Source organism: Pleurodeles waltl, chromosome 5 (genome assembly GCF_031143425.1).
Source record: "Pleurodeles waltl isolate 20211129_DDA chromosome 5, aPleWal1.hap1.20221129, whole genome shotgun sequence".
Classification (NCBI taxonomy): domain Eukaryota; kingdom Metazoa; phylum Chordata; class Amphibia; order Caudata; family Salamandridae; genus Pleurodeles; species Pleurodeles waltl.
Genome location: NC_090444.1, coordinates 388,188,961 through 388,213,788, shown reverse-complemented (window position 1 = coordinate 388,213,788; position 24,828 = coordinate 388,188,961). Strand labels below are relative to the sequence as shown.

Here is a 24,828-nt window from a genome sequence, read left to right as displayed (position 1 = left end):
ATTTATGCAACAAATTGTTTTACATCTTTTATACTGTGTCCAATTATTAGCATAAACAATATTTTATTTATTTGAACTTGTTACTTCTAAGCATCTGACTTCAATACCTGAATAGGGTTGTCACATCATCTCACCCCTTTTTCAGTCCTGCCTTTTCATTTACATCTCACAGTAATCAGGTGTATTGGTCCAATGAGATCAAATGGACTCAATAAATAGTTCAACTATCAAAAAGCATGGGTTTGTTAGATGAAAACCATATACTAAACAAGTGGTGCCACTGTGACATTGGTTCAATCAATAAAGTCCCCCTACCGGCCATTTTAGGGAGTGATTTCGAAGACTTCTTGTCAGAATCTCAGATGGAACTTATCTGAGGGTTTAGTTTGACCAGGTAGTAAAGATATTACTTATTCATATAATAAAATAGCTTACATTAATGAGGTTGGGTCATCGTTCTCCATGGAATATAGCACTGCTTATCAACAGCTGTAAAGAAATTTTAAGAAGGCTCTTCAGGTTCCATGCAGATCTCAAAGAAGAACATAGGTCACCCTTAGAGTCAGATTTGTTTGCTTGAATGAAACAGCCTGTATTGACACTAAAATCATTTTTACGCTATGGATTGTTCACACAGGCTCCACTTGTCTCTTCATGATTGGCTTCAATTTGTGTTTTCCCTTCATGGATCTGTGGCCCTGTTTATCAATGCATTTCCTTTCCAGCTCAACATAATGGGACTGGCAATGACAAGTTCTACAAGGCGATATCTTGAATTAATTGTTTCCCTCATAACAGCAGTGCACATCAAAACCATTCCAGCCTCAATTACTTATTACTTTTATGTAAAGACCTGTAGGTGATGCTGCACCTCTAGTTAGCAACACTGCCAGTCATGAGGGAGAAGTCACACATACCTGTCGTCAGCAGCATGACAATATATTGATATTTTATCTGGAGTGATTTCCACTTCTATGGAATTCAATTTAGTTCAGATGTTTCAGAAGTTCAACTCTTATATACATGCTGAATTTGAATTGAAAGTACTTCCTTATGGTGCCTCAGCATTTGCATTGCTTTTCTTCACCAATACGATTGTATTTATGCTACAGCATAAGAAGTAACCTAATTGAGCCTCCGTGTACTGCAGGCACTGCAAGGCCAACTCAGGGATCTTTATTTGTTCATATGTTTTACTCAAAGCAAGCTGTCTTTAACTGCCAAACAGAAGTTTTAATTTTTTATGAGAGTTTTATAAAGCGCAAACATGACCTTAGGGTACCAGAGCGCTGTACAGATCTTAAGCAGTTAGGTTACAGTTTCATCAAGTTGCTTACAATATTTTACAATATATACAGTAGGTGACAGTTTATCCCGAGTAATGCTGCAGTTCATATGATGCGTCTAAACAGTCTACATTGTAGGTTACAGGTAGTATGTTTAATTAGGCAAGGCCTTGCAATATAAAGAGCGTAGGCAGGGATTTAAAGATAGCGTTATAGTTACATTCAATGTGTTCAAGAAGTTTGCAGTGATAGGATTACAGGTAAAATGCCTCTTAAGGCAAAACTAAAGTCGACCATTGCATGATCCGATTGATCACTACACTAAGTATCTTTCAAAAAGAGGGGGTATGGCTAACTACGGCAAGGTGGGGGCCACAATCTAAAAATACTCAGGCTAGGGACCCACGATCCATCATGACCTGCCTTGGCAGTGGAGGCCCATGACAAAGAAGACAAGCAGCACCCACTTATCTGTTTCTGGGGCTGTACGGCACAAGGTCTCGCACCCACGTGCGACAGCACAGCCTGCATACAGGTCATTCGGCGGCTCGGGATGAACCTGATCCAGGATCTGGCCGGCAGGCACATTAAGTAGGCCCTGCGGGGCCCAGGTGCTTCTAATAAGAGGCTGTGCCACACGGCTGCCTCAACTCTCATCCAGGCAGCTGCAATCCCAGGGGGCCCTCCCCCATACCTCTGCTGGACACCCTGAGGATAGAGGGCATCTTGCCAGCTGCTTGATTTCTGTGCCCAAGAGGGGCCACTAAATGGATGAACTTACACCACGCTGAAACGGCCCGTGCAGTGAACGTCAGGTTATTGAGAGAATATTGCTCAGGGTGACATGGGCTTGTTCTAACTGATAGTCAGCAGGGATTAAAGTGAAGAGCACGCACACCCCTCCCCTTAATCAAACGCCTTCCCCCACGGAGGGTGATTGATGCGAGGTGAGCTCTCCTCTGCTCGGAGACCAGTGAAGAAGTCCCCACTACCTCCCTACCCCAACCTAACTTGATAATTGTGTCTGTGGGAGGGCATGTAGAGCTTGGCCATGCCATAGCTAGGCTTGATGGGAGAGGCAGGTCCTGGCGAGGAGGAAAAGACTGAACTGGCCGATGACCCCAGCTCAGACTTATGTTTTGAGCCATACTATGACCAGCAACGCCCCTCCCTATAATGTTATAACTACTGCCTTCACAGGCCCAAGACAGTGAAGGACACTGCTCCACCACAACAGTGACACCCTCTACTATAACATGCCTCTGTTAGTGAGAGGATCCTATTTAGGGAACACCAGTGGAGGAGACTGGTGATAATCTGGCCTGAACATGCTGCCCAGGCGTAAGGTCTTGGAGAGAAGGCTAGGTTGACAGGAGGGTCAATAGGCAACAAACTTCAGATTTTGTGCCATAACCTCCCCCCCACGAGGTCTGCTCACTCTGAACCACTGCTGACCACTGCACAGAAGACGACACACACAAGCCTGAAATAGGGCGACTGGTGGCAGAGGGCTCCCTGCTGGTGGGGTGTCATGACCAATGATGTGGTTGACCAGACAGCTCCTCAAGACAAACTGACTACAGCCCTAGCAGAGGCTAAATTATACAAAATCCTCCCTGCCATAGCAGAGACTAGACAAGACCTATGGCGCAAGGTAGGTGTAGTGGCAATGGAACTGAGCTTATTACGTGATGTCCAAAGGAAGCTTATCACCCATGTTATGCAATGAGAGAACATCCTAGACAGGCTCTGACCTACAGTATCCAAACTTGAAGAGAAGCTCAAAACCCTCATGACCAAGTTCCATGTGCTTGAGAACAGGGCAAAGGACTCTGAGGGAAGGTCCCGCCACAAGAATCTCCATGTTGTTGGCTTCCCTGATGGTGCAGAGGGCCCAGACCGGGTAGCATTCTTTGAAAAATGGCTGGCACGTGTGGTGGTGCCTGTGGAACAGTCAACTTATTAACTGGTGGAACTTCCATCTAGTACCATCTAGTGCCAGTGAGGCAGCCACCACCGGGGTGGCCCCTAGGTCAGTTGTGGCAAGACTTATGAAGAGATAAGGAAGACATTTTATGGGTTGCTCGCAACACAGGGCAATTCATGCAGAAAATTGCACACATATTTTTGTTTCCAGACTACACCATGGCTATACCATGCCGCAGAGCCTCATTCCTGGGAGTAAAGAAGTATCTACGGTTGACAGGCTTGACTTACTTATTGCTATTTCCAGCCAAGCTAAAAGCCATGGAGAATAGATCTAGCTATTTCTTTACTGAACTGGAGGATGCCTGGGATTGGGTAGAGCAGCAAACCCAGGCAAGCACTAAGCCATAAGTGCCCGAACCGTGGTAATGGAGATGCGGGAATCAGCAGTGACCCCTATCCTGGCACAAGCCAGACAGGAACAGATATATGGTCTGTCGAATGGCTCCAATTTGTGGGTGGAGAGGCGCTTCCTCCAGCTCAGACACCTGAGGACATGCTCTCCGAAGCAAGCTCCAGTGGCACAGCAGGTAGCACTACATCAGTGGTCCTGCCAGAAGTCACACCACAGAAATCAGATAATATGGTTTGAAATGATTGAAGGTAAGGCATGTGAGGCTGTGCACATGGAGGTCATCAAGGCGGCCTCCATGAACGAGTGGGAACACACGCTCCTTCTCGCACCTGACTGATGCCTGCACCTGTTATGACAGATAGCTGGACCAAGCGAGACCCTTTCAGATTTCCATTACTCCTGACTTTAGCTGAGACAAATGGATCAAAACACCCTACCCCTGTGCCCTACTTCCTAGTTTATGGCTGAAACACTTACAACTGCACTGCATCGAGCCACGGTATACTAGCCCCAAGCACTCTCCTTGGAAGATATTCTGTATACTAACACACATCCCGGAGTGCCCTACCTATGGGACTGGTTGTTGTTTGATTGGCCAGTTGGAGGTTGCTCGGCCGCTCTGGATTGGGAGTTCTGATTTTCTTGTTTCTACAGCCATGCAGTGAGACTTTAGCCAGCCACACGTATCGCCTGCCCTGCGTGCTAGCGCCTTGGGAGGTGTAACTCAACCCCCGTTCCCTCTCCCCTCCTTCCAGGTAGAGTACTATGGCTAGATTGCATGTCTTAACATGGAACATCTGGGGCATGGGTACAGTGAACAAACATTATGCAGTACAGCAATACATTAAAAGGCGAAATGCATTTCCCCAGGAAACCCACACATCAAAAGGGGAAGATACGCACCTGCAAAAATGCTGGCACATTTAATGCTATATCACTTAATACCCAGGCTTTGCTACGAGGGCCTTCATATGGGTTAGGCGAGCAGTGCCCTTCAGATGCATAACTATGGAAATAGACCCTGAAGGGTGCTATGTCCTATTGGAAGGACACCTTGATGGTAGGCGCCTCTTGCTGGGAAGCATCTACGCACCAAATGTAGCACAGCAGTCCTTCGTGGCATGCCTCTCCATTATCCTTACTAGATGGACACATCCCTTGGATCATTGGAGTAGACTTCAATTGTGTCTTACACCCTCAACTAGATCATTCACATCCCCCTCTGCCAACCTCCCCTGTGGTGGCCGCTGTCAGTTGTCTTTCCCAATGGTTCACACACTGATTTCTATTGGATAGCTGGCACGCCCTTAACCCAGATGCCAGAGAATACTCCTAAGACTCACCAACACACAACCTTCATGTGTGCCTAGATCACATCCTTTGCCATCCTACCACCCAACTGCTAGTAAAAAATGCTGAATATTTAGGGAAAACATTCTCAGACTGTAGTGGATCCCATTTAGTTTTAATGGGAATCAGGAGTTAGCTTAGCCTTCTGGCTTGCAGGCCAATGCCCCCGTCACCCAGTGATTTTGAACCTACTTAGCTTGCTCTGTTTTAATTATTTCTTCCAAGATGGCTGCCATGTTTATAGTTAGGAAGATGTTTTAGTTTCACGTTATCAGTGCCATTCTGTAAAGGCGTCGCTATCAGCACCAAAGATAAATGAGATACGTAGGTATTTGCATTATGCTTTCCCACTTTTGTGTGCCAGTATCATAATGTACCTTTTCAGGGAATTGTTTGTATAATTGCCGCCCCAAGCATGCCTTCCTAACTATTGTTTGGGAACATATCTGCACCAGGGATCCTACAAGAGCTGTATAAATACATCTCACACAGACAAGATAATCAGAGGGATTCCTACCAGATGCCATTGACGCTATCTATGCTAGACGTCACCTTGATGCTGACCCAGTCTTCGTGTCCCCATGGAGTCTGATCTAGAGACCTCATTCCAAGGTGACAAGGGTTGGGGGGGCTCTTCTTGTGGACATGGTACCGGCCGGTTAGGTTTAACACACACTTAGCTCTCTTTAGGTTAGAGATCAGGTTCATCACATTAGGGTATTAGTGCTTATTTGACATCTTATCTTATTCCAGGATGGTGGGGGTCCTTGTATTCATGACTCTCGTTTTTACCCTTCTGTTTCTTGCATTGTTCATCATCCTAATAATTGCAGCCCATGCGATTTACAGTGACTTGCAGTCTTGTTAATAAAACCTATTGAAAACTATACTGCATCTCCTTCATTGCCTGTGTTTGACTGAGACATGTTGTTCATGTGAGAAAGGGGTAATCTCATTTAACCACGACCTCCCTGAGATGTCACATTCTTGAGTCCATGCGTAAAGGCACCGATGCTGCCGGCGGTGAGCTCCTCCAAGCCGGTGGCAGGCCTCTGCCTGCCAGCCGGAGTACAGTGTTGCAGACTGCCAGGATCTCCGTGGTGGTCACCCTGCCACGAAAACCCTGGCGGCAACGCACCCGGAGACAGGAATTCCCATTCCTCTCACCGGCATGTGCACCCCACATGCAGACACCCGTCCACACACTTCCAAACACCCCCCACCTGTCCACACACTTCCAAAGACCCCCAGCCGTACACATCCATTTGAACATACCCACCTGCTCTCACACTGATATACACACACCTCCACTCACACATACACAGCCCCCTCTGCAAACATTCAGCCCCTCTGTACCGCATACATACATTCCCTCCCCCTCCCCCTGCACCGCGTAAATACATTTACTCCCCCTCCTCCCTGCACCGCTAACATACACTCACTCCCATTTCCCCCTGCACCACATAGATACTTTTACTCCCCCTCCTCCGCATACATACAGTCACTTCCCCCTCCCTCTGCACCACATACACGCACTCACCTGCTCTCCCTGTTCACTCCCATAAACACACACCACTGTCCACTTACACAAACACATGCACATGAACACACATGTACCCACAAACACCCCCTCCGTCCCCATCCACAAACACTCACTCACCCCACCCCATCCACAAACAAGTGCTCACACATGCACCCCATCCACAATTATTCACACCACTCTTCTGCATTCATGCATACCTCCACCCTCTCCATGCATTCATACATTCACACACTCCCCCTCCACATACGCACATTTGCACACACCACCCCTCATCCGCACACTTGCACACACACACACCCTCATCCGCATACTTGCACACTTGCACACCCTCCTTCATCTGCACACTTGCACACATGGACCCCCACTCACACGCAGACTTGCACACAGACACCCCCACTCACTTGCTAACAAACATGCACTCATACACCCCCATTCGCACACATACACGCAGACACCACACGTGCACCCAAAACTCCACCCCCCATTTTGGATTATCACTTTACCTTTTCCGGCGAGCTGGTCATCTGGGAGGGGATGGGTACTGGTGGTTTTGCACCACCAGCACCACCACGCCAGCAAGAATCCGCCAAGCCATATTACGGCTCGTAATATGGTGGGCAGAGTCTTGCTGGCACCCACCTCTTCAACTCCATCGGCTAGGCCCACGGAGTCATGCTTCAACTCCAAATACAGTAGTCAGCAGACTACCAGCACTGGCGGTCTGTTGGCTGCAGTTGTAATGAGGGCCTAAGTCTCTCCCACAGAATAATGTGAATTTCTGTGCCGGGTAGTTTGTGTTCTTGCTAGTTCTACTGCAGCTTTGAGTGTAGCCCTCAACATTATGGTAAGCGCTGCATTCCTTTAACCAAGGCTGAAGTTTACAGGGGCTTGTACTACATTTTGTAAGTCGGGTAATGGAATGAATGATATGATTTACCAGAGAAATCTGAGTTGATGTGGGTGATCATATTTAGGTGTTTGTCGGGAGAGATTCTGATCAATTTTGTACAGCTGATGGGTTTTCAGAATGTATTCCAGGATGTGCAGGTGGTGTAGGAGATGGTGTTACTGGTAAAAACCCAACCTTCTTCAGTGAGATGATATTCTGGGAGATCAGAGCATGAATTACAGCCCATTCAGGAGATGGCTTTTCTTCATCCTTCAGTTTGCACCAAATAAGCGATATGATACATTCAGTTAAATCAGCTTTGCAGACTGCAGCATCAGTTAGAAAAAGGTCCATGCCTCAGCTACTTTGAAACTTTCTGGTAGACTGGGATGTGTTGATGGCTTGTAGTGATTTTGCACATGTTGGCTAGGCAGTTGGATCATAAGTTTGCAGCTTCATTCGATTATGCCTACAGCTGACACAGCTTGTTGTCCAGCAGCTACTATATTGTACAGTCTTAAAAAAGCACTATGGCAGTATCATGTGTGCTGGATGTTCCAGACAAAGAAGAACTGTCTTCAAAATCCTAATTATCAAGAGCAGCAATTGCAAATCCTTTCCTGGTAAAGTGATTTGGAAGTGGTGTGCTGTCGGATTGACAAGATTTTACTGCATGAGCTGTTAACAAATTCCTGCTCCGTATTACGTCATTATAATTTGTTGATACACCATTTCTATTGATTTTAGTGATTAGCTCACTACGTTTGCACTTTTCATAGATTATGTGGGCAATCATCATGTGTAGCAGAGTTTTCTTTTTGCCTCAATGTAATTCATAAAACATGATTTGGAAAATTCAGTACATTTGCACAGGACACGCCTGTCGGTTCATGGGATTGTCTTCTGCTTCTTCTCATATATCTTCAAAGCCATCTTCAATGTTGTTGGCTTCTGTTCCGAACTCAAGAACTTTAGTTTGTAATAGTTTTGCTTATTTGACATTAAGTCCAAAATCTAAATCTTTCAGGACGTTTCCAAAAATTGTCCCTGCTGATTTTGTCATAAGGACCCTTGTATCTCTAGAAGACTGCTGGGTTAGGGGTGGCAGCACCTCTGATTGTAGGCAACTGAGTCACTCCTACAACAGTTGGCAGCTGTCGGCCGAACCCTTCTGGCTTTCCAGCAGCACCTAACCAGAACACAAACAGTAAAGGTGATTTCTGAGAGCCTAGAGCATGGACTCTGAAATCCTCTCAGGGAAATTGTGGTGCAACAAGTCATACCCCTTTCTCTTGTTAGAAATGAGTCTCACACACACACAGAGGAAAGAACGAAGATACAGAACCGTTTTCAATACATTTATTGAAAAGATGGTAAACTATGACAAAATACATGAGCTGCAATGATTAGGATAATGACAATAGACAAAATCAGGCTTGTGAGAATAAGTGATGTGAATATGAACAATCCCAACATTTTGCAATAAACATGAATATACATATTCCTCCTGAATGCATATTGCCTACCCTAAAGAGGGCAAGGTATGATAAACCTAATCTGGCCAAGCCTTGTCCATGAGAAGCGCCACAACCCCTGTAACCTTAGAACAAGTTTGGCTTCCAGTCTCCAAATCAGACAGTGCAGAGACACAAAGGCTGAGGTCTGCTACAAAGTGACATGCAATATGATTGGAATATCCTGGATGGAACCCCTTTTAATGACCTTGGTCTCACAGAGTGTTTTTATAAGACCCATATTATTGTCCGTGCAGAAATCCTGAAATGGGTATGATGTAAGCATTAGATTGTGTGCACAAACTTGGATAAGCTGGATAAGCAATATCATAAATAATTGCCTGACATGTTCACATTCTGTTCTTGTGTAAAGTGAAGCAAAGGGATATAATGACAATTCAATAAATACATTACTGATAATGATGCTTTCACGGAATGGCAACTGATTATAGAATAAAAAGCCTTTCTTATAAAATGCAAGAACTGCAAGTACTACTAAAATGAATAAAAAGGAACAGCAAAACAAAGGAATCTTGGTAAAAGGGCACAGGCCTGCAGGCTGAAGGTGAGCTAAACTCCTGTACCCAAGCAAACTAAAATGGATCCACAACAATTTTACTGTATCCTGTGATCATATTTTGGCAGCAAGAACCTCAGGAGCTGTTAGACTTGTCATCCTTGGCATGGTCTCCCTTATTTTTTTGCCTCTGTTTCCCAGGTTGTTGATGTGTGCTGGACTCTGTTGTTGCTGATTTAGTTACTCTGGGCACTTTACCACTGCTAACAGTGCTAAAGTGCAAGTGCTCCCATACAAACTGTGTATGTAATTGGTTCATCCATGATTGGCATATTTGATTTACTGGTAAGTCCCTAGCACAGTGCACTAGAGGTGCCCAGGGCCTGTTAGTCAAATGCTACTACTGGGCCTGCAGCACTTGTTGTGTCACCCACAATAGTAGCTCTGTAAAAATGTCTCAGACCTGCCAGTGCAGTGTCTGTGTGTGCAGCTTTAAACTGCCAATTCAACTTGGCAAGTGTACCCACTTGCCAGGCCTAAACCTTCCCTTTTCTTACATGTAAGACACCCCTAAGGTAGGCCCTAGGTAGCCCCATGGGCAGGGAACAGTGTATATTTAAGGTAGGACATATACTAACGTCTTTTATATGTCCTAACTGTGAAATACTGCTAAATTCGGTTTTCACTGTTGCAAGGCCTATCCCTCTCATAGATTAACATGGGGCTGCCTTTAAATATGATTAAAGTGTATATTCCGTTTGGGAGCAGATAGACATGTAGCGTTTGGGGTCTCTGAGCTCACAATTTAAAAATACATCTTTTAGTAAAGTTGATTTTAAGATTGTGTGTTTGAAAATGCTACTTTTGGAAAGTGAGCATTTTCTTGCTTAAATGATTCTGTGACTCTGCCTGTTTGTGGATTCCCTGTCTGGGTCAGTTTGACAGTTGGGCTGTTTGTACCTCTCTCTAGACAGTGACCCAAAGGGAGCTGAGGTGTAGACTGCATATCCTGATGAGCCATCTGTGCTAGGAGGGAGGGGAGGAGTGGTCACTCACACCTGAAAGGGCTCTGCCTGCCCTCACATAATGCAGTCTCCAACCCCCTGGTGTGTGTCTGGGGCCTGACCTTGGCTGGGTAGGATTTCACAAACAAAAGAGACTTTTCTTTGAAGTAAACTTACTTCAAAGAGCAAAATGGGTATAAGAAGGGCACCCAAAACCACAGACTTTAGAACACTTCTGGAAACCAAGAGGAACCTCTGCCTGGAGAAGAGCGGAGGAAGAAGAGCTGCCCTGCCTGTGACTGTGCTTTGTGCAGTTGCTGCTTCTGCCTGTGCAAGAGGACAAGGACTGGACTTTGTCTGCCATCCTGCTTGTGAAGAACTCTCCAAGGGCTTAAAATAGAGCTTGCCTCCTGTTGTTGAAGTCTCAGGGACAGCACAGACTTCTCTCTGCCAGCACCTGGATCCTCTCCTGAGAGTCCTACCCTGCCAAGTGGTGCCCATCCAGTTCCTGGGACCCTGAAAGGAGAAGCTGGCAGAACAAGAGTAAGAAATCCACGCACAGACCGGCGTGCGGGAAAAAGATGGACGCAACTCTGAGAAGTGGCTGAAAAATCGACACGCCGCCGTCTTCGCTTCTGAAATCGACACTCGCCTGCAGCACGGCTGGAAAATCAACGCACGCGGCAGGAGAAATGATGCGCAACATCGCTGACGGAGGCTGGTGAGATTGCAACCCACGCAGCGTGGTTTTCGAATCGTCGTGCGGCAGGATTTCTGGTGCAAACATCGCTGGGTGTGTAAAAACGACGCAAGGCCTGCCCGGACCTGACAGTCCTGTTCAGATCAAAGCATTGCTCTCCTGCAGAGAGAAGAAATGACGCACGCGATCCGACCGAAGGAGAAACGGAGCATGGTCTCGCTCGTGAGTAATATCGACGCATCGCAAGCCCCTTTGACGCACTCGCCCATGCGGGGTTATTTTTGATGCGCCCAGGTACATTTCCACGCTAACAGCATTAGCGTTGCATTTAAAGTTACATGAAGACTGTTTTTGGTTTTTAATTGACTTGTGTATGGTGGATTTTTGTCATTTTGGTCTTGTTTTGTTTAGATATAAATATTTTCAATTTTTCTAAACATGTGTTGTGTCATTTTGTAGTATTTTCATTAAGTTACTGTGTGTGTTGGTACAAATACTTTACACCTAGCATTCTGAAGTTAATCCTGCCTGCTCGTGCCAAGCTACCCAGGGGGTGAGCGGGGGTTAGCTGAGGGTGATTCTTTTTTACCCTGACTAGAGTGAGGGTCCTTGCTTGGACAGAGGGTAACCTGACTGCCAACCAAAGACCCCATTTCTAACAGGAGCTAAATCAGCTGAGAACACCATGAGTGGCTCATTCTTTTTGATAGATGAATTCTGTTGTTGTACATTCTCACCAGAAAAATCTTATTTTCATTATTATGGTTCAATACAGTTTCACCAATGTTGACCATTATTTCTCTGATCTCACTCAGTGTGAATCTGTAGCCAGCACTCAAGGTTGGCTTTAAAACTTAATTTGCTTTTTCAAAGAGTGCAAACTCAACTGAAGGCTGGCGGTTACGTTGCTGCTGGGAGCTCACTGTACATTCATATGTTTGAATGTATGCACATATGTAGTTCGGGTAGGCATAAAAACCAGCTTTAGATACATTCACCTCGCTGTTTAGATCAGCTACTTGGCTGAAAACTTCGGATTCTGTGTCTGTGGTAGATGAAGTTCTCAATGAGGAGGTGAGCCTTTACTTCTGTTATTAAGCACAAAACTATAGCTCATGCTGTCGAAAAGGATAGTTTTCGAAGTATTTGAGTCATAGTTTCAAAGGCTTGACTTCTTTTTCTTTGTGAATTGTAGCTTAGCACTGTCATAGCCATGCTTCCCTGGTTAGATTTACAATAAGGCAATGCATATGGCTGTTTGGTATAGCACAATAAGGAGTGCTGAGTTGAGGAGATCAGTAAATAAGGCACTGACGCTAACCCATTGGGAGAACTAGGCCTTGAACAATAGTTTCAAAGTGTAAGGTAATTATTTATCCCTGGGGAAATTAATACCTTTTTGCAGCAGCCTTTTTCGGGGAGTGAACTGAAATCTGAATGATAGTTTATTGTTAATAATAGAAGCAAATACTACATCTGCAGTAACACAATTTACATGCCTCATCTCAAACTTTGAAACATTTAACCTTTACCTCCGGAAGCCATTTTACTTAACTGTGACACATAATAGACCCCAGGGTTTGTAATGATCACAACTGTTAATTCAGTTTCACCTAATTAATAAGGCAATTCTTAAAATAATATACATCCTGTATCTTAATGTTCTTAATGTTCAGTTTCTAAAACACATCTCATGTAATAACTCACCATCACAGATTTCATGAGAACTTTAGTTTAATAATTTGCCATACAATATATTTAACATCACTCTTCACTTTATTTTTGGAGTTGTAGTAACATTAATTTTTTTAAGAAGGGCAGGAATCGATTTTGCGGCTCTCAGTGTCCTGGTATGGCGAAGGTATGTGATGGTCGATACTGTGGCAAATGAATACATCTTCGTGGATGTGCACAAGCTGATTAATGAACTGGAATTTATGTATGTGTGTAATTAGTTGGTATTCTTTAGAAGGAGCCTATGTTCTTTGACCTCATCTCACAAAAACACTTTTGGACTTTCTCCATAGTGCATGACAGCATCAAATGTAGGTTGCCTTGACTCCATACCCCAACCCATCTCCTGTTGACATCATCATGTTTACTTCAGCACACAGAACAGTGTGCAGTGAGTTCAACATTGTTTTGCAGTTTGAAATCTGTAGAGAGGTTGAGCTCAGCAACAGTTAAGACTTAGGGCCACATGTACAAATGTCAGGTTTTGCATCTCGCAAATTGTGAATCGCAAAACCTGATGTAAAACAGTGTCTCAGACACTGCTGGACATTCCCAAATGGGTCACAAGGGACCTGCTTCATTAATATTCATCCTCTACTCAAGAAACCCACGGGAGACCCGAGAGACCTCAAGAATTTCCGTCCCATCTCCCTGCTCTCATTCCCGGCCAAGGTCATCAAGAAGATCGTCAACAGACAACTGACCCACTACCTCGAAGAAAACAACATCCTGGACCCATCCCAGTCAGGGTTCCGCAGAAATCACAGTACTGAAACTGCCCTCATCGCCGCCTCTGACGACATCAGGGCCATGCTTGACAACGGTGAAACCGCGACCCTCATCTTCCTGGACCTCACTGCCACCTTCAACACCGTCTGCCACTGCACCCTACGCACACACCTCCACAGTGCAGTGATCCGTGACAAAGCTCTGGAGTGGACCACCTCCTTCCTCTCCGGCAGAACCCAGAGCGTCCGCCTCCCTCTTTCCGATCCGAAGCCTCCAAGATCATCTGCGGCGTCCCCCAAGGATCATCCCTCAGCCCTACACTATTCAACGTCCGCTAGGCCCTGCTCACCCACGTCGCCCGGCTACACAACCTCAACATAATCTCCTATGCCGACGACACCCAACTGATCCTCTCCCTCACCAAGGACCCCCTCACGGCCAAATCTAACCTCCACAAAGGAATGAAGCCCGTCGCTGAATGGATGAGGAACAGCAAACTGAAGTTGAACTCAGATAAGATGGAGGTCCTCATCCTCGGCGTCAACCCCTCAGCCTGGGACGACTCCTGGTGGCTGACCACTCTGGGAACAGCCCCAACACCCACCCACCAAGCACACAACCTGGACGTCATCCTCGACTCAAAACTCTCCATGACTAAGCAAGTCAGCGCCGTCTCCTCATCCTGCTTCAACACCCTCCGCATCCTCTGCAAGATCTACAGATGGATCCCCACAGATACAAGAAGAACAGTCACCCAGGCCCTCGTCAGCAGCAAACTTGACTACAGAAACGCCCTCTACGCAGGAGCCCCGGCCAAACTCCTCAAACGACTGCAACACATACAAAACGCCTCTGCGCGCCTGATCCTCAATGCCCCCCGCCACAGCCATATCACTCCCCATCTGAGAGACCTACACTGGCTCCCCGTCAACAAATGGATAACCTTCAAGCTCCTCACCGACACACACAAGGCGCTCCACAACACCAGTCCAGCCTACCTCAACAGACGACTCACCTTCTACACCCCGTCCCGCCAACTCTGCTCAGCCAACCTCGCTCTCGCCACCATCCCCCGCATCCTAGAACGACCACCGGAGGCATATCCTTCTCCCAACTCACTGCCAAGACCTGGGACACCCTTCCTTTCCCCCTACGACAGACCGAAGACCTGCTGACCTTCAGGAAGCACCTCAAAACCTGGCTATTCGAGCAGTAGCAGCACATCCCCCCCCCCCAAGCGCCTTGAGACCCTTACGGGTGGGTAGTGCGCTCTACAAATACATTGATTGATTGATTGATTGAGGCAGGATGAAGATTGTGACCCGTTTGGGAATATCTGCACTCACAGAGATGGTGACCATCATGTTTGCGGCTGCCTTTCAAATAAATCAGTTTTATTTGTAATGCAGCCCATTTTAAGCAAAGGAAAATGGGCTGCATTACAAAAAAAAAAAAGTTTCCTTTCATTTTTTTAGAGCAGGCAGTGGTCTCTGGGACTACATTCACGGTCCCAAAACAATCATACATACCACTGTGCCTCACTATTAGGAAGGTATACCCTTGGCACAACCCTTCCTAATAGCAATTTGCAAACCTATTATGCGATTCAGTAAATAGATTACAGAATGGCAAAATTGGGTTTGTACATTGGAAAATACTTTTTTTTGGTCACAAATAGCCCAATTCTGCGATTGGGCCCTCATGTTACTAAGAAAAAGCTACGTACATCTGGCCCTCACTCCATTAATGTTGTGCAACTGTAGGTCAGTCCATTGCTTCTCCCAACTCTGCAGTCTTTATGTCAGCTGAAGTCTGTCACTCTTTTGTTCTAAAACATGGAAAATGGGAGAATTGAAAAGGGGTTAGGTCGAAAGAGACTATGGCCCTCATTACAACCCTGACGGTCAGAAGACCGCCAGGTCCAACTGTGGGGGTCTCAGCGCCGATGGGCCTGAGGTGAAGATCGCCAAATTACGAGTTTGGCTGAAGCCAAACCGCCGATACTCTGCCCATCCCGCCACTTTTCCGTGGTCCGCCGTGCTGGAGGTGAACACCTCCAGCACAGCGGACGCTGTAATACCGCTAGCAGTATTACTATGTGGAAGACCTCCAGCATTTTTTCTGGCGGTCTTGCATTCTAGCGACAAGAATAAGCATTCCTGTCACCAGGATACACTCGCACACATTTTCACATATCTTCACGCATGCACTCACATATATCTATACACAAACAAACACACCCCCACTCACCCACGCAAATGTGACATACACACCCATTCACACTAACATACATACACAAACACAGTTGACACCCACACATTCACTTTCCCACCCTCCTCCCCCCTTCAGTGCATACATACATTCACTCCCTCTCCCCGCTGCACCGCATACACGCTCTCCCCATCCACTGACACACATGCACCCACTCTGCCTGTTCTCTCACACACACACCCCCGTCCACTCACACAAACACTCACCCCCTCCCCGTACACTTACATAGACATACACACACATGCATACATTGCACTCACGCACTCAATCGCTCACACCTGCACACACGCTCCCATGCACTCACCCCCATCCACAAGCACTCACAGACCCACACCCCAATCCACTTACACACATGCACCCCATCATAATCCACAAACACTTACACACCCCCCTCACCCCATCCACAAACAATCACTCACACACGTAGACACGCACCCACAAACACTCCCCCACCCCCGCATTCACAACATTCACACATGCACTCACACACTTGCACACATACACACCCCTCCCCTGTCGGACAATACACTTACCTCGTCTATTGCGGAGGTCGTCTGGGAGGGGATGGGTCCACCGGCAGTCTAACATCTTCTTCACTGCCACCCGCCAGCACGACTGGTGTCAGAATTCCACCCGATTTTGGGCGGAATTCTGAAATCAGTCATAATAGGGCAGTCTTAACACCGCCCGCACTGGCCGTCTTTCGGCGCCTGCGGCTTCGACGGTTTTACGAAGAGACTGCCGAAGTCGTAATGAGGGCCTATGTGGGGAGAAATATGCTTCCTATGAATATGAAGAAATGTTAGGCCTGCCATTGTTATTATCACAGAATTGTAAATAAAATATTCATAGTGTACTTTCTGATTTCACAATAGTTCACAGTCACTTTCAGATTCTACTTCTGCTTCATAGGTACCGAATAACATTGAACAAACCTGTAGTAGTTTTAAATGTAGTGCTTTAGAGTTGATATGTTGCTGTTCAAGTTAGTAATTGATGTGCAGTCCTCTTCTCTGTCATGTAGTTCTATTTTCTGCCATGTATGTGTTTTTATTCTGCAGTTCCCTGAGTGTGTAGAGAAGGTTATCAGTGTGGGGTTCTAATGAATGTGGTGAAGTAGTCCTTTGAATTACAGGCAGGCTCGATCAGTTGAATCCTTGCTGGTTGCCTGCTTACTTTTGGTGCCTCATCATGTACAAACTTGTTTAAATGAAGCCCATGTTTCAGACCTCGCTGTTTGAAAAGTGCCTCTTATGTTTCAGAAGAAGATATTATATCAATTTAAATAATAGGCGTAGCAGCCTTGAAAAAAATCATAATTCACTTTGTGATATCACAATGGTGCACTGTCACTTTCAGATTTAATTTTTGTTTCAGTCATAAGTGCCATATACTTGTAACAAAAAAAGAACAAATAAGTTCAATATATTTTTCCCATAGATTATATGTCGCTTTCATTTTTCAATGACCCTACATTTTGCAACAGGAGGCTACATTCACAAAGGTTAGGGTTGCATTTTTAAAATGCTTCATAAAGAAGATAAGAAATAATAAGGGTGATTTCATCTGCTGTGCTAGAATTTAGGTAATACACAAGTATTGGGTTTAGCCCTAATTGAGGGGGTACTGTAGACCCAGAGAACTTCAGTAAAGCACGGGCAGGTCTCTGTATAGGGGGCGGGGGTAGTCAACCAAAGACTGACAGTTATCAGTTATACCTTACTATCAAACAAAGTTGTACCAACTGACCCATCATATTGCATCAATCTATTATAATCCGAGTGGGCAAGATTATGGAGAAACTACTGACCTTGTTCATTAGAATAGTGGTAAATATGTTGTCAATGTTTAAATTGGAAGTGAATGAATCAGTGGGTGAGTTAGTGACTGAGGAAATAAGACAATGCACATATCTAGCGCAGCTAGCAGAATACATTGCTTCCTGGTGCCGAAGCCCTAACTCTGGGAATCATTGACGACTGAGATAGATTTGAGGAAGGTTCAGAACGTTGCTAAAGATTATCTTTCTTTCCAGTAAAGCACGTAAAGGCTCTATACTAGACGCAGCATCACAGAAACATGTGTTACCCTGAGAGGGTGGGATGGGGAAATATAATCTGTGCTATACCTCTCCATTATCTGTTGAATACACAGCAGGCAAGAACGGCCCTGCTTTTGAAAGCCAGCTAATTTAAATTAAGTCATATTCACTTGGAACTTTATAGTGTTTCAAAACTTAATGCATTTGCAGGTACCTATGAAAAAGCATATTATTTATGACATGTCTTATTTGCATGTGGCAATACTTGGACTATATATTTTCTCAGTAAGTGGTGTAAAACAGCAGTTTCCATGCATTCTGTTGGATGACCTGCACCATAAGATAGTTAAGGAAAGATGTGTCCATGTCTGAGCCATCTTAAACATCAAACAATATTCAATATTTACATTTTTGAAACATCTAAATTATTCAGTTATGCCGTTTTACTTTACCTTGTAGCTATGCAATACAAAATCCTTATATCGAAAATGTTTTGCTTCAGGACAAAGCAATGTAACTTTATTCTTCTTCATGAAGCAATAAATCATGTTCATTTCATTCTTCCCTTAAATCCATTTTAATTAGTGTACCATTTCATTTTCTCTTAAAGTATTGACGGTGCTATTTAGAGGTTTTCAGTCTGAACAATATTTTTCTGTTAATGAGTAATTTATCTTATGATTTGAAACTATTTTTCATTAAATAAAGTCTAGGCATTAATGGGTTTGAATATTTGCCTCTGGATGTCAAATATACTCTTCATATTCCAGTTTTCTCTATTTGTGATTTTACAGCATTGTCACCTAACTGAAAAAAATAAGCAGTGGCAGAGCTAATCAATTGTACCTTACCAATACCTAGGCTTGCTGCTGTTGCCTTTGCCACTTCTTTTAAAATTATGCCAGCATTAACAAATCCAGTAGCGGTGCTTAGGTATCCTGGCAGCACAGGGAGAGTGTTCCTTTTATTAATGAGGGGTCAGTAACTGATGAATGCTTTGTGATAACAATTATCACCACAAAAAGACAGATACATCTTTTAGCCATTCACAAATATGAGGGGATACCTTATTCACACAGCCGCCTATTTGCAATCCAGAAATTGTTGCAAAGCCACTTTCTGAGTTAGCATGGCTTTTATGACTTGCGTTTGTCAAAAGGTGTTTTGTGGTTACAAATCCTGTGTTTTTGAGATTCACAGGATTTGAGACCACAAAATACTTTTGTATATTAAGCCTTGATATGAATTGTGACCTCTGTTTTAATCTTTTCTTTCTACTACGAAATTCAGAGCAGGTTGTTTTATATTATTAAATTCAGAATTAAAATAAACGTGAGTAGAATGCAAGTTTCGGTTTGGCAGCAGGTACAGAGTAAAAATTATGACAAAAACATTTTAGGAATCAATGCCGCAAAAAAAGAAAAAACCCTAAATATTGTCCCCTTGTTAGGCCATTTCCCTATACAATTGTTTTCCAGATAATTTGAAATCCAAGCTGATTTTGCACAGTAATGATTTATTTAGGTTTGCAAAATTATTCTGTAAACTCAAGAGAAGAAATGTAATCACTAACTTGTTTTTTTCACTTTGCAGAGCGATTCAATCCCACAAGATGACTTCACGCCAGAAGCATACAGAGCGTTTCTAAACAACATATGCCCTCGACCAGAAATTGACAACATCTTTACCGAATTGTAAGGGAGCAGAACAAATTTTCCTTCTCGCTGGTTTTGTGCATTGTGCTAAATAACATTGTCCTGTGGAGTGCTTAAGCCAGAGTTACTTGAGGGGAGCCATGAGCAGTCTTCTCATATAGCAGTGGAGCTGGACCTACTGTAAGACAAGAAATTCTGCTGGCTGTGACCATTAAAGGATATACATTATTATTTATAATGGGCAAATGATTTGTAGACGCTGATAGAAGCAACATAATCCTGTGCTGAGAGTAAAGAGTTAGTGCAAGTCTAGCTATAAGGAAACGTGGCAGGGACCATAGGGGCCTTTACCTAAATCTTACAAACCTAAATCATTACAACCATAGTGGTAGGGAGCCAGATGATATGCTTTGCTATAAGATGGGTACTAGTGGTGCTAAAGTGCAGATAAAAAGGTGAAGTAAACAAAAGCAATACTTACTCCGATTCATATACTATACCAGCGCACAATATCGATGTGCTGTAAAGAAACAAATCAAGAACTATTTTTGACTGGCCTAATCAAAAACCTTTTTTGGTGTCCACGCCACATTTTCGTTCTATTTTCTGACATCCTGTGGTTCCTAAATGTACCCAGGGTTTGTGTATTCCCCTGGAGGGGACCGAGACAATAGGCAAAATTTAGTTAAATTTAGAGTTTTTTGGGAAAAATATGAAAAATTTCCTCCAGATAAAAGTGTCTGGTTTTTGCTAGCAATGGCATCAACAAACAGTTTACTGTGATTAAGTTGCCATCTTCCCCTGCTTCCAGGAACATGCAGAGCTGAATAAAAAAAAAACATCTTTTCTACTATTTTTTGTGTTAACAGTCTACTTCCAGTTTGCTGTGGGAACCAGTGTGAAGCCCACAGGTCCAGGAAAGCTAGAGGGGGCATATGAGTAGATCCACTCAATGCTTTCCCAAATAAACTAACTATTGAAATAAATAAATATTGGAAATGAGTGGAAAGAAACGGCCATTTGTCAAGATTGCTGATTTACAAAAGCATTATATCATTACAATCACTAGCCTATTCTGGTTGTGGGGATATACAGTGTTTGTAGTTTCTTCAAGTAACAAAGGTACTCAGAGCCAGCAACTGAGCTGCAGGGTACAATGTTTTTTCAGTGTGAACTGAGTATAGACCAATTCATATGGTGTAATATGGAGAGTGAAAAATGGTTATGAAGGAAACTTAGGTGTACCTAAAATGGGCACAAGAAGTGGAGTTTTGGAACAGAGAGTATGCATCTCTGAATTTGTGGGTACCCCTACTAGAATATGATTTAATGGCTTCTTTCTTACACACTGGCTTATATTTGAAATGCACAAACTCAGCAAAATCCAATTGGTAATAACAAATGTTCTACTATTCTATGCTCCCACATAAAAATAAAAAAGTCAGTGGCTGTGAATTTTAGGGCCTTCGCTCAGCGGACACTTAGGGAAACCTAGCAAATCTTCATATTTTTGGACATTAGACATCTGGGGGAATCTATGTGGGTGTGGCTATCAGCAGGTTCTTTTTTACAGAGAATCCCTTGCAAACATCAGACTTTGGCTAAAAACATTTCCCTCACATTTCTATGATGGAAAGTTCTGAATCTGCGGCGATCCACAAACTTCCTTCCACCCAGCATTTCACCAAGTCACCTGCTAAAAATGTCACTTCACTTGTGTGGGTCAGCCTAGTGCCCACTACAGGAAATGGCTCAAAACGCTACATGGATATATCACATATTTCCACTCAAAACTGACCCTTTTTTTGCAAAATGGGTGGCTGTGGAATTTGGGTCCTAACTCTGCCAGCACCTAGGGAAATCTTGCAAACCTTCACATTTTTTAAAAACTATACAACCATGGGATTATAGAATGTCCATGACTTTCACTAGTTGTTTTTCCAGAGAAGCCATTGCAAAAGTCAAACCTTGGAGGAAAAAGCACACTTTTTTCTCACATTTCTGTGACAGAAAGTCCTGGAATCTGTTGGGAGTCACATATTTCTTCCCATCCTGAGTTTACAGTTGTCTCCTGATAAGAACGGTACCTAAACTATCGGAGTAGATGTAGTATTTTAGGCCATGCTATGGTGCCAGCCATGCAAACCTATACACCACAGTCATTTTTTAAAACTAGGCAACAAGGTTATACCAGGATGGTGTGCCTTGTGTGGATCCCATGAGGTGTCTTATTTACACACAATGCCCTAGATACTCCTGAGCCCATAAGGTTTTATATGATGTTATTACAGTCCATGCGTGCTGTCTTCTTGACAGTTTTTGTTTATCAGAAATTAGAGACTTCAGCTTAGTGACAGCATTTGCCTTCCGATAAAACTCCACTTTGCCCAGGTTCCGCTCCCAAGTGTCTTGCAAACCTAGCACTTTGATGCAGTTGTTTAAGTGATTTTATAACATGTAATTTTAAGTTAATCTGTCTTTTGATTTATTATATAGTAAGTCACATCATTCAGGGAACTTGTTATATAATTAGTTTCGAATATTAATAAGATAAAGAATAGTATTGTGTTGATTTCTAGAGTTAAACGCTTTTATCAAAATTACAGTCTTTAGTGATTTTAGTTTTGTACTATCACTGTTTTAACATGTGGCAATAATAGCTTTTCCCTAAAATGCTGTTATTTAAATTTGAATATGTATCTATCTGGAGTGTTGGACTAGGAATAAAAACAGATTTTCTATCAAAATCACATATCTTAAGTAGGCTATACGGGTGGGGGGAGTGGCTGTGATTACACACTTGAAACGGAATAAAGCGGGCCTTTTGAGATAATAAGAAGACTTACCTTCTCCTGTAGAAGCTGTTTGACCCATTTTTTGGGATTTGTGAGAGGTTATCAGGATGTATATATGACCACTTTTGTGTACTGGCTATTGCCCTGAAGAAGTCTCATTTTTTGGGATGAAACACGTGTTGGCTGATTTCTCAACTCGACCAGGAACATGATTTATAAAAACTACAATCCTCATTTGTATCATAATAATAAATCATTGTTCACCTCAAGAATCGTACTAAATGTATAATTGGGTTCCATGGAAAATTATGCTTCTTACTGAATTGCATGATTGTGTTCTTCTCATTTAACCATTATACTTGATTAAAGCACATTAAGATATTCTTGTTTGACTGTGTGATATGGTTCATAGGGTGCTCCGTTACTTTATGGTGATATTAGCAATCTAAACAGATTCAACTGATTAGATTTTTCACATCAGGGCAACAGGTGTGTTGTAACGTAAGAGCACCAGTAAATACAAATAGAGAAAACAATTTTTTTAGACAAACAGGATGTGCATTACTTGTAACCATTGTTGTTTTTCCTATGAGACTGTAAAATCACGGCCAGATTTAGGCCATTGCCATACTGGTGAAATTGAGGTCTACTCTGGCCTTAGACAACTATTACCGTACCTTCAGAAAGATAGCTACCATAGATAATGGCATTTAAGATCAAGTGGTTAACCTCCCTCAGTTACAAAAAAGCCAGTTAGGCTTAGAAGAATTCTGGGGAACTGAGCCTTATACAAACCCATTAACATAGGCCCAGATTAAGGAAGTGCACTGTGTGTACATTTGGGGTTCAAAAGTCTGAAATAAGAGTTCAGGATCTATGATAGGTAATTTTGTGGTGGTTAAACAACTTCACAGGTTTGAGGCTTTTCTCAACTATATTTCAGTACTGTTAGCCAGGAAGTTGTATGTCATGTTCAGTTTGACACCTTCCCTGTTAGGTTTTTCTGTCAGAAGGGGAAGGGTGCTTCACACAGGCATCTAGCAGGCCTTCCCACAAATGCTGTGCTGTCTGTCAGGGCCCTATGAAGTGGCATCAGGAGATAAGAATAGTTATGAAGTTTGTAGTGAGGGAGTATCCATTTATTGGTGATCCCATTTTCCACTAAGATAATATGCAGTCTAAAATACACGTTATAACTTTAATAACAGTTGAGTCAATCTGTCTGTCTCTATTGTCCATATCTGTACTCTGGTCAGTTTTGCAGGAAACCTTTGTGGAGATGCAGTAGTTACAAGGGGCTGGCATTAGAACAATTCAAAGAACAAAATGTATCTACTTTTAAAATGTGTACATGTGTCTCTGCCTAATCAACAGACCTCAGTCTCAGCAGTATTCATTGAAACAGATGCACAGATTAAGCAAACAAGAAACCACAAGAAAAAGATAGACTATACCATGAAGTCGTTTTTCAGATTTCCATGTGTGTATACTTTACTTGGTAATGGTAACTAAGGCATAGGTTAAAAGAAGGTTGTGTGAAAAAAACAACACTTCCAATAATTGATAGCAAGAAGTGTATTTTACCTTCTCTCTTGTAATCCTAGTTTAGAGGTTGTCATTGAAAAAGTTTAATGTAATATTTTTGTAGCTTGTTAGATGAGCCAAATAACCCCAGCAAGGTGTGGAACTTTGACCATCGTGACAGTTATGAAAAAAAATTACACCCAAACATTTGAATCAAGGTAAAATGTTGGGAAGCGTTAGACATGGGGCCTCTAGTTGGCAGTAGTTTGCACCCTGTCCAAGTAGGGACCGTCACTCTAGCCAGGGTAAGGGAGTCACAAAGCTAAGACAGCCCCTGCTCACTTCCCTGGTAGATTTGCATGAGCAGTCAGGCTTATCTTAGAGAGAATGTGTAAAGTATTTGTACACATACAGAGTAACACTGTGAAAACACAACAAAAGTACTCCACACCAGTTTAGAAAAATAACTAATAATTACCTAAGTAAAACAAGACCGAATCCACAAAAAATCAACTTACACAAACAAACAAAGATACAAATTCTTACAAATGAAATCTCAGTAAAGTGCTTAGAAACACAATAGCTCCAACAAGGGTTATCATGCCGTTTTGATGGAGTCTTTCCCAACAGACCAATGACATTCATGAGGGAGTGCTGGACGGTCACAGAGTTGCATAGACCCCAGGCACAGTATCTTTGAAAATGTTGAGAAAGCACAGACTTTGCACAGAGTCTGGGAGGTGAGGAATTGCAGGAGCCGGTGCAGTGTCAGTTCCTTACTGCTATCAGGGAGGTGTGGCGTCAGTTCCTTACGGTGAGGAAAGGGAGGTGAGGCATGGATTACTTACAGTTGCAGGGGAGGTGATGCTGCATCAGTGGTGAGGCATTGGTTCCCTACGATCTGGTGGGGTCGAGGAGTCCAACAGGTCAAGAAG

At 43.5% G+C, this 24,828-nt stretch overlaps 1 protein-coding gene across 2 annotated transcripts in view; it reads left to right on the top strand.

The window, feature by feature from the left end:
* PLCB1 (phospholipase C beta 1) overlaps positions 1-24,828 on the top strand; it is a 2,042,221-nt gene that overhangs the window by 1,167,939 nt on the left and 849,454 nt on the right. For both annotated transcript variants that reach the window (XM_069234146.1, XM_069234145.1), the window contains exon 8: positions 19,513-19,613. In XM_069234146.1, the coding sequence (XP_069090247.1) occupies positions 19,513-19,613 (101 nt within the window). The remainder of the gene's footprint in view (positions 1-19,512; positions 19,614-24,828) is intronic.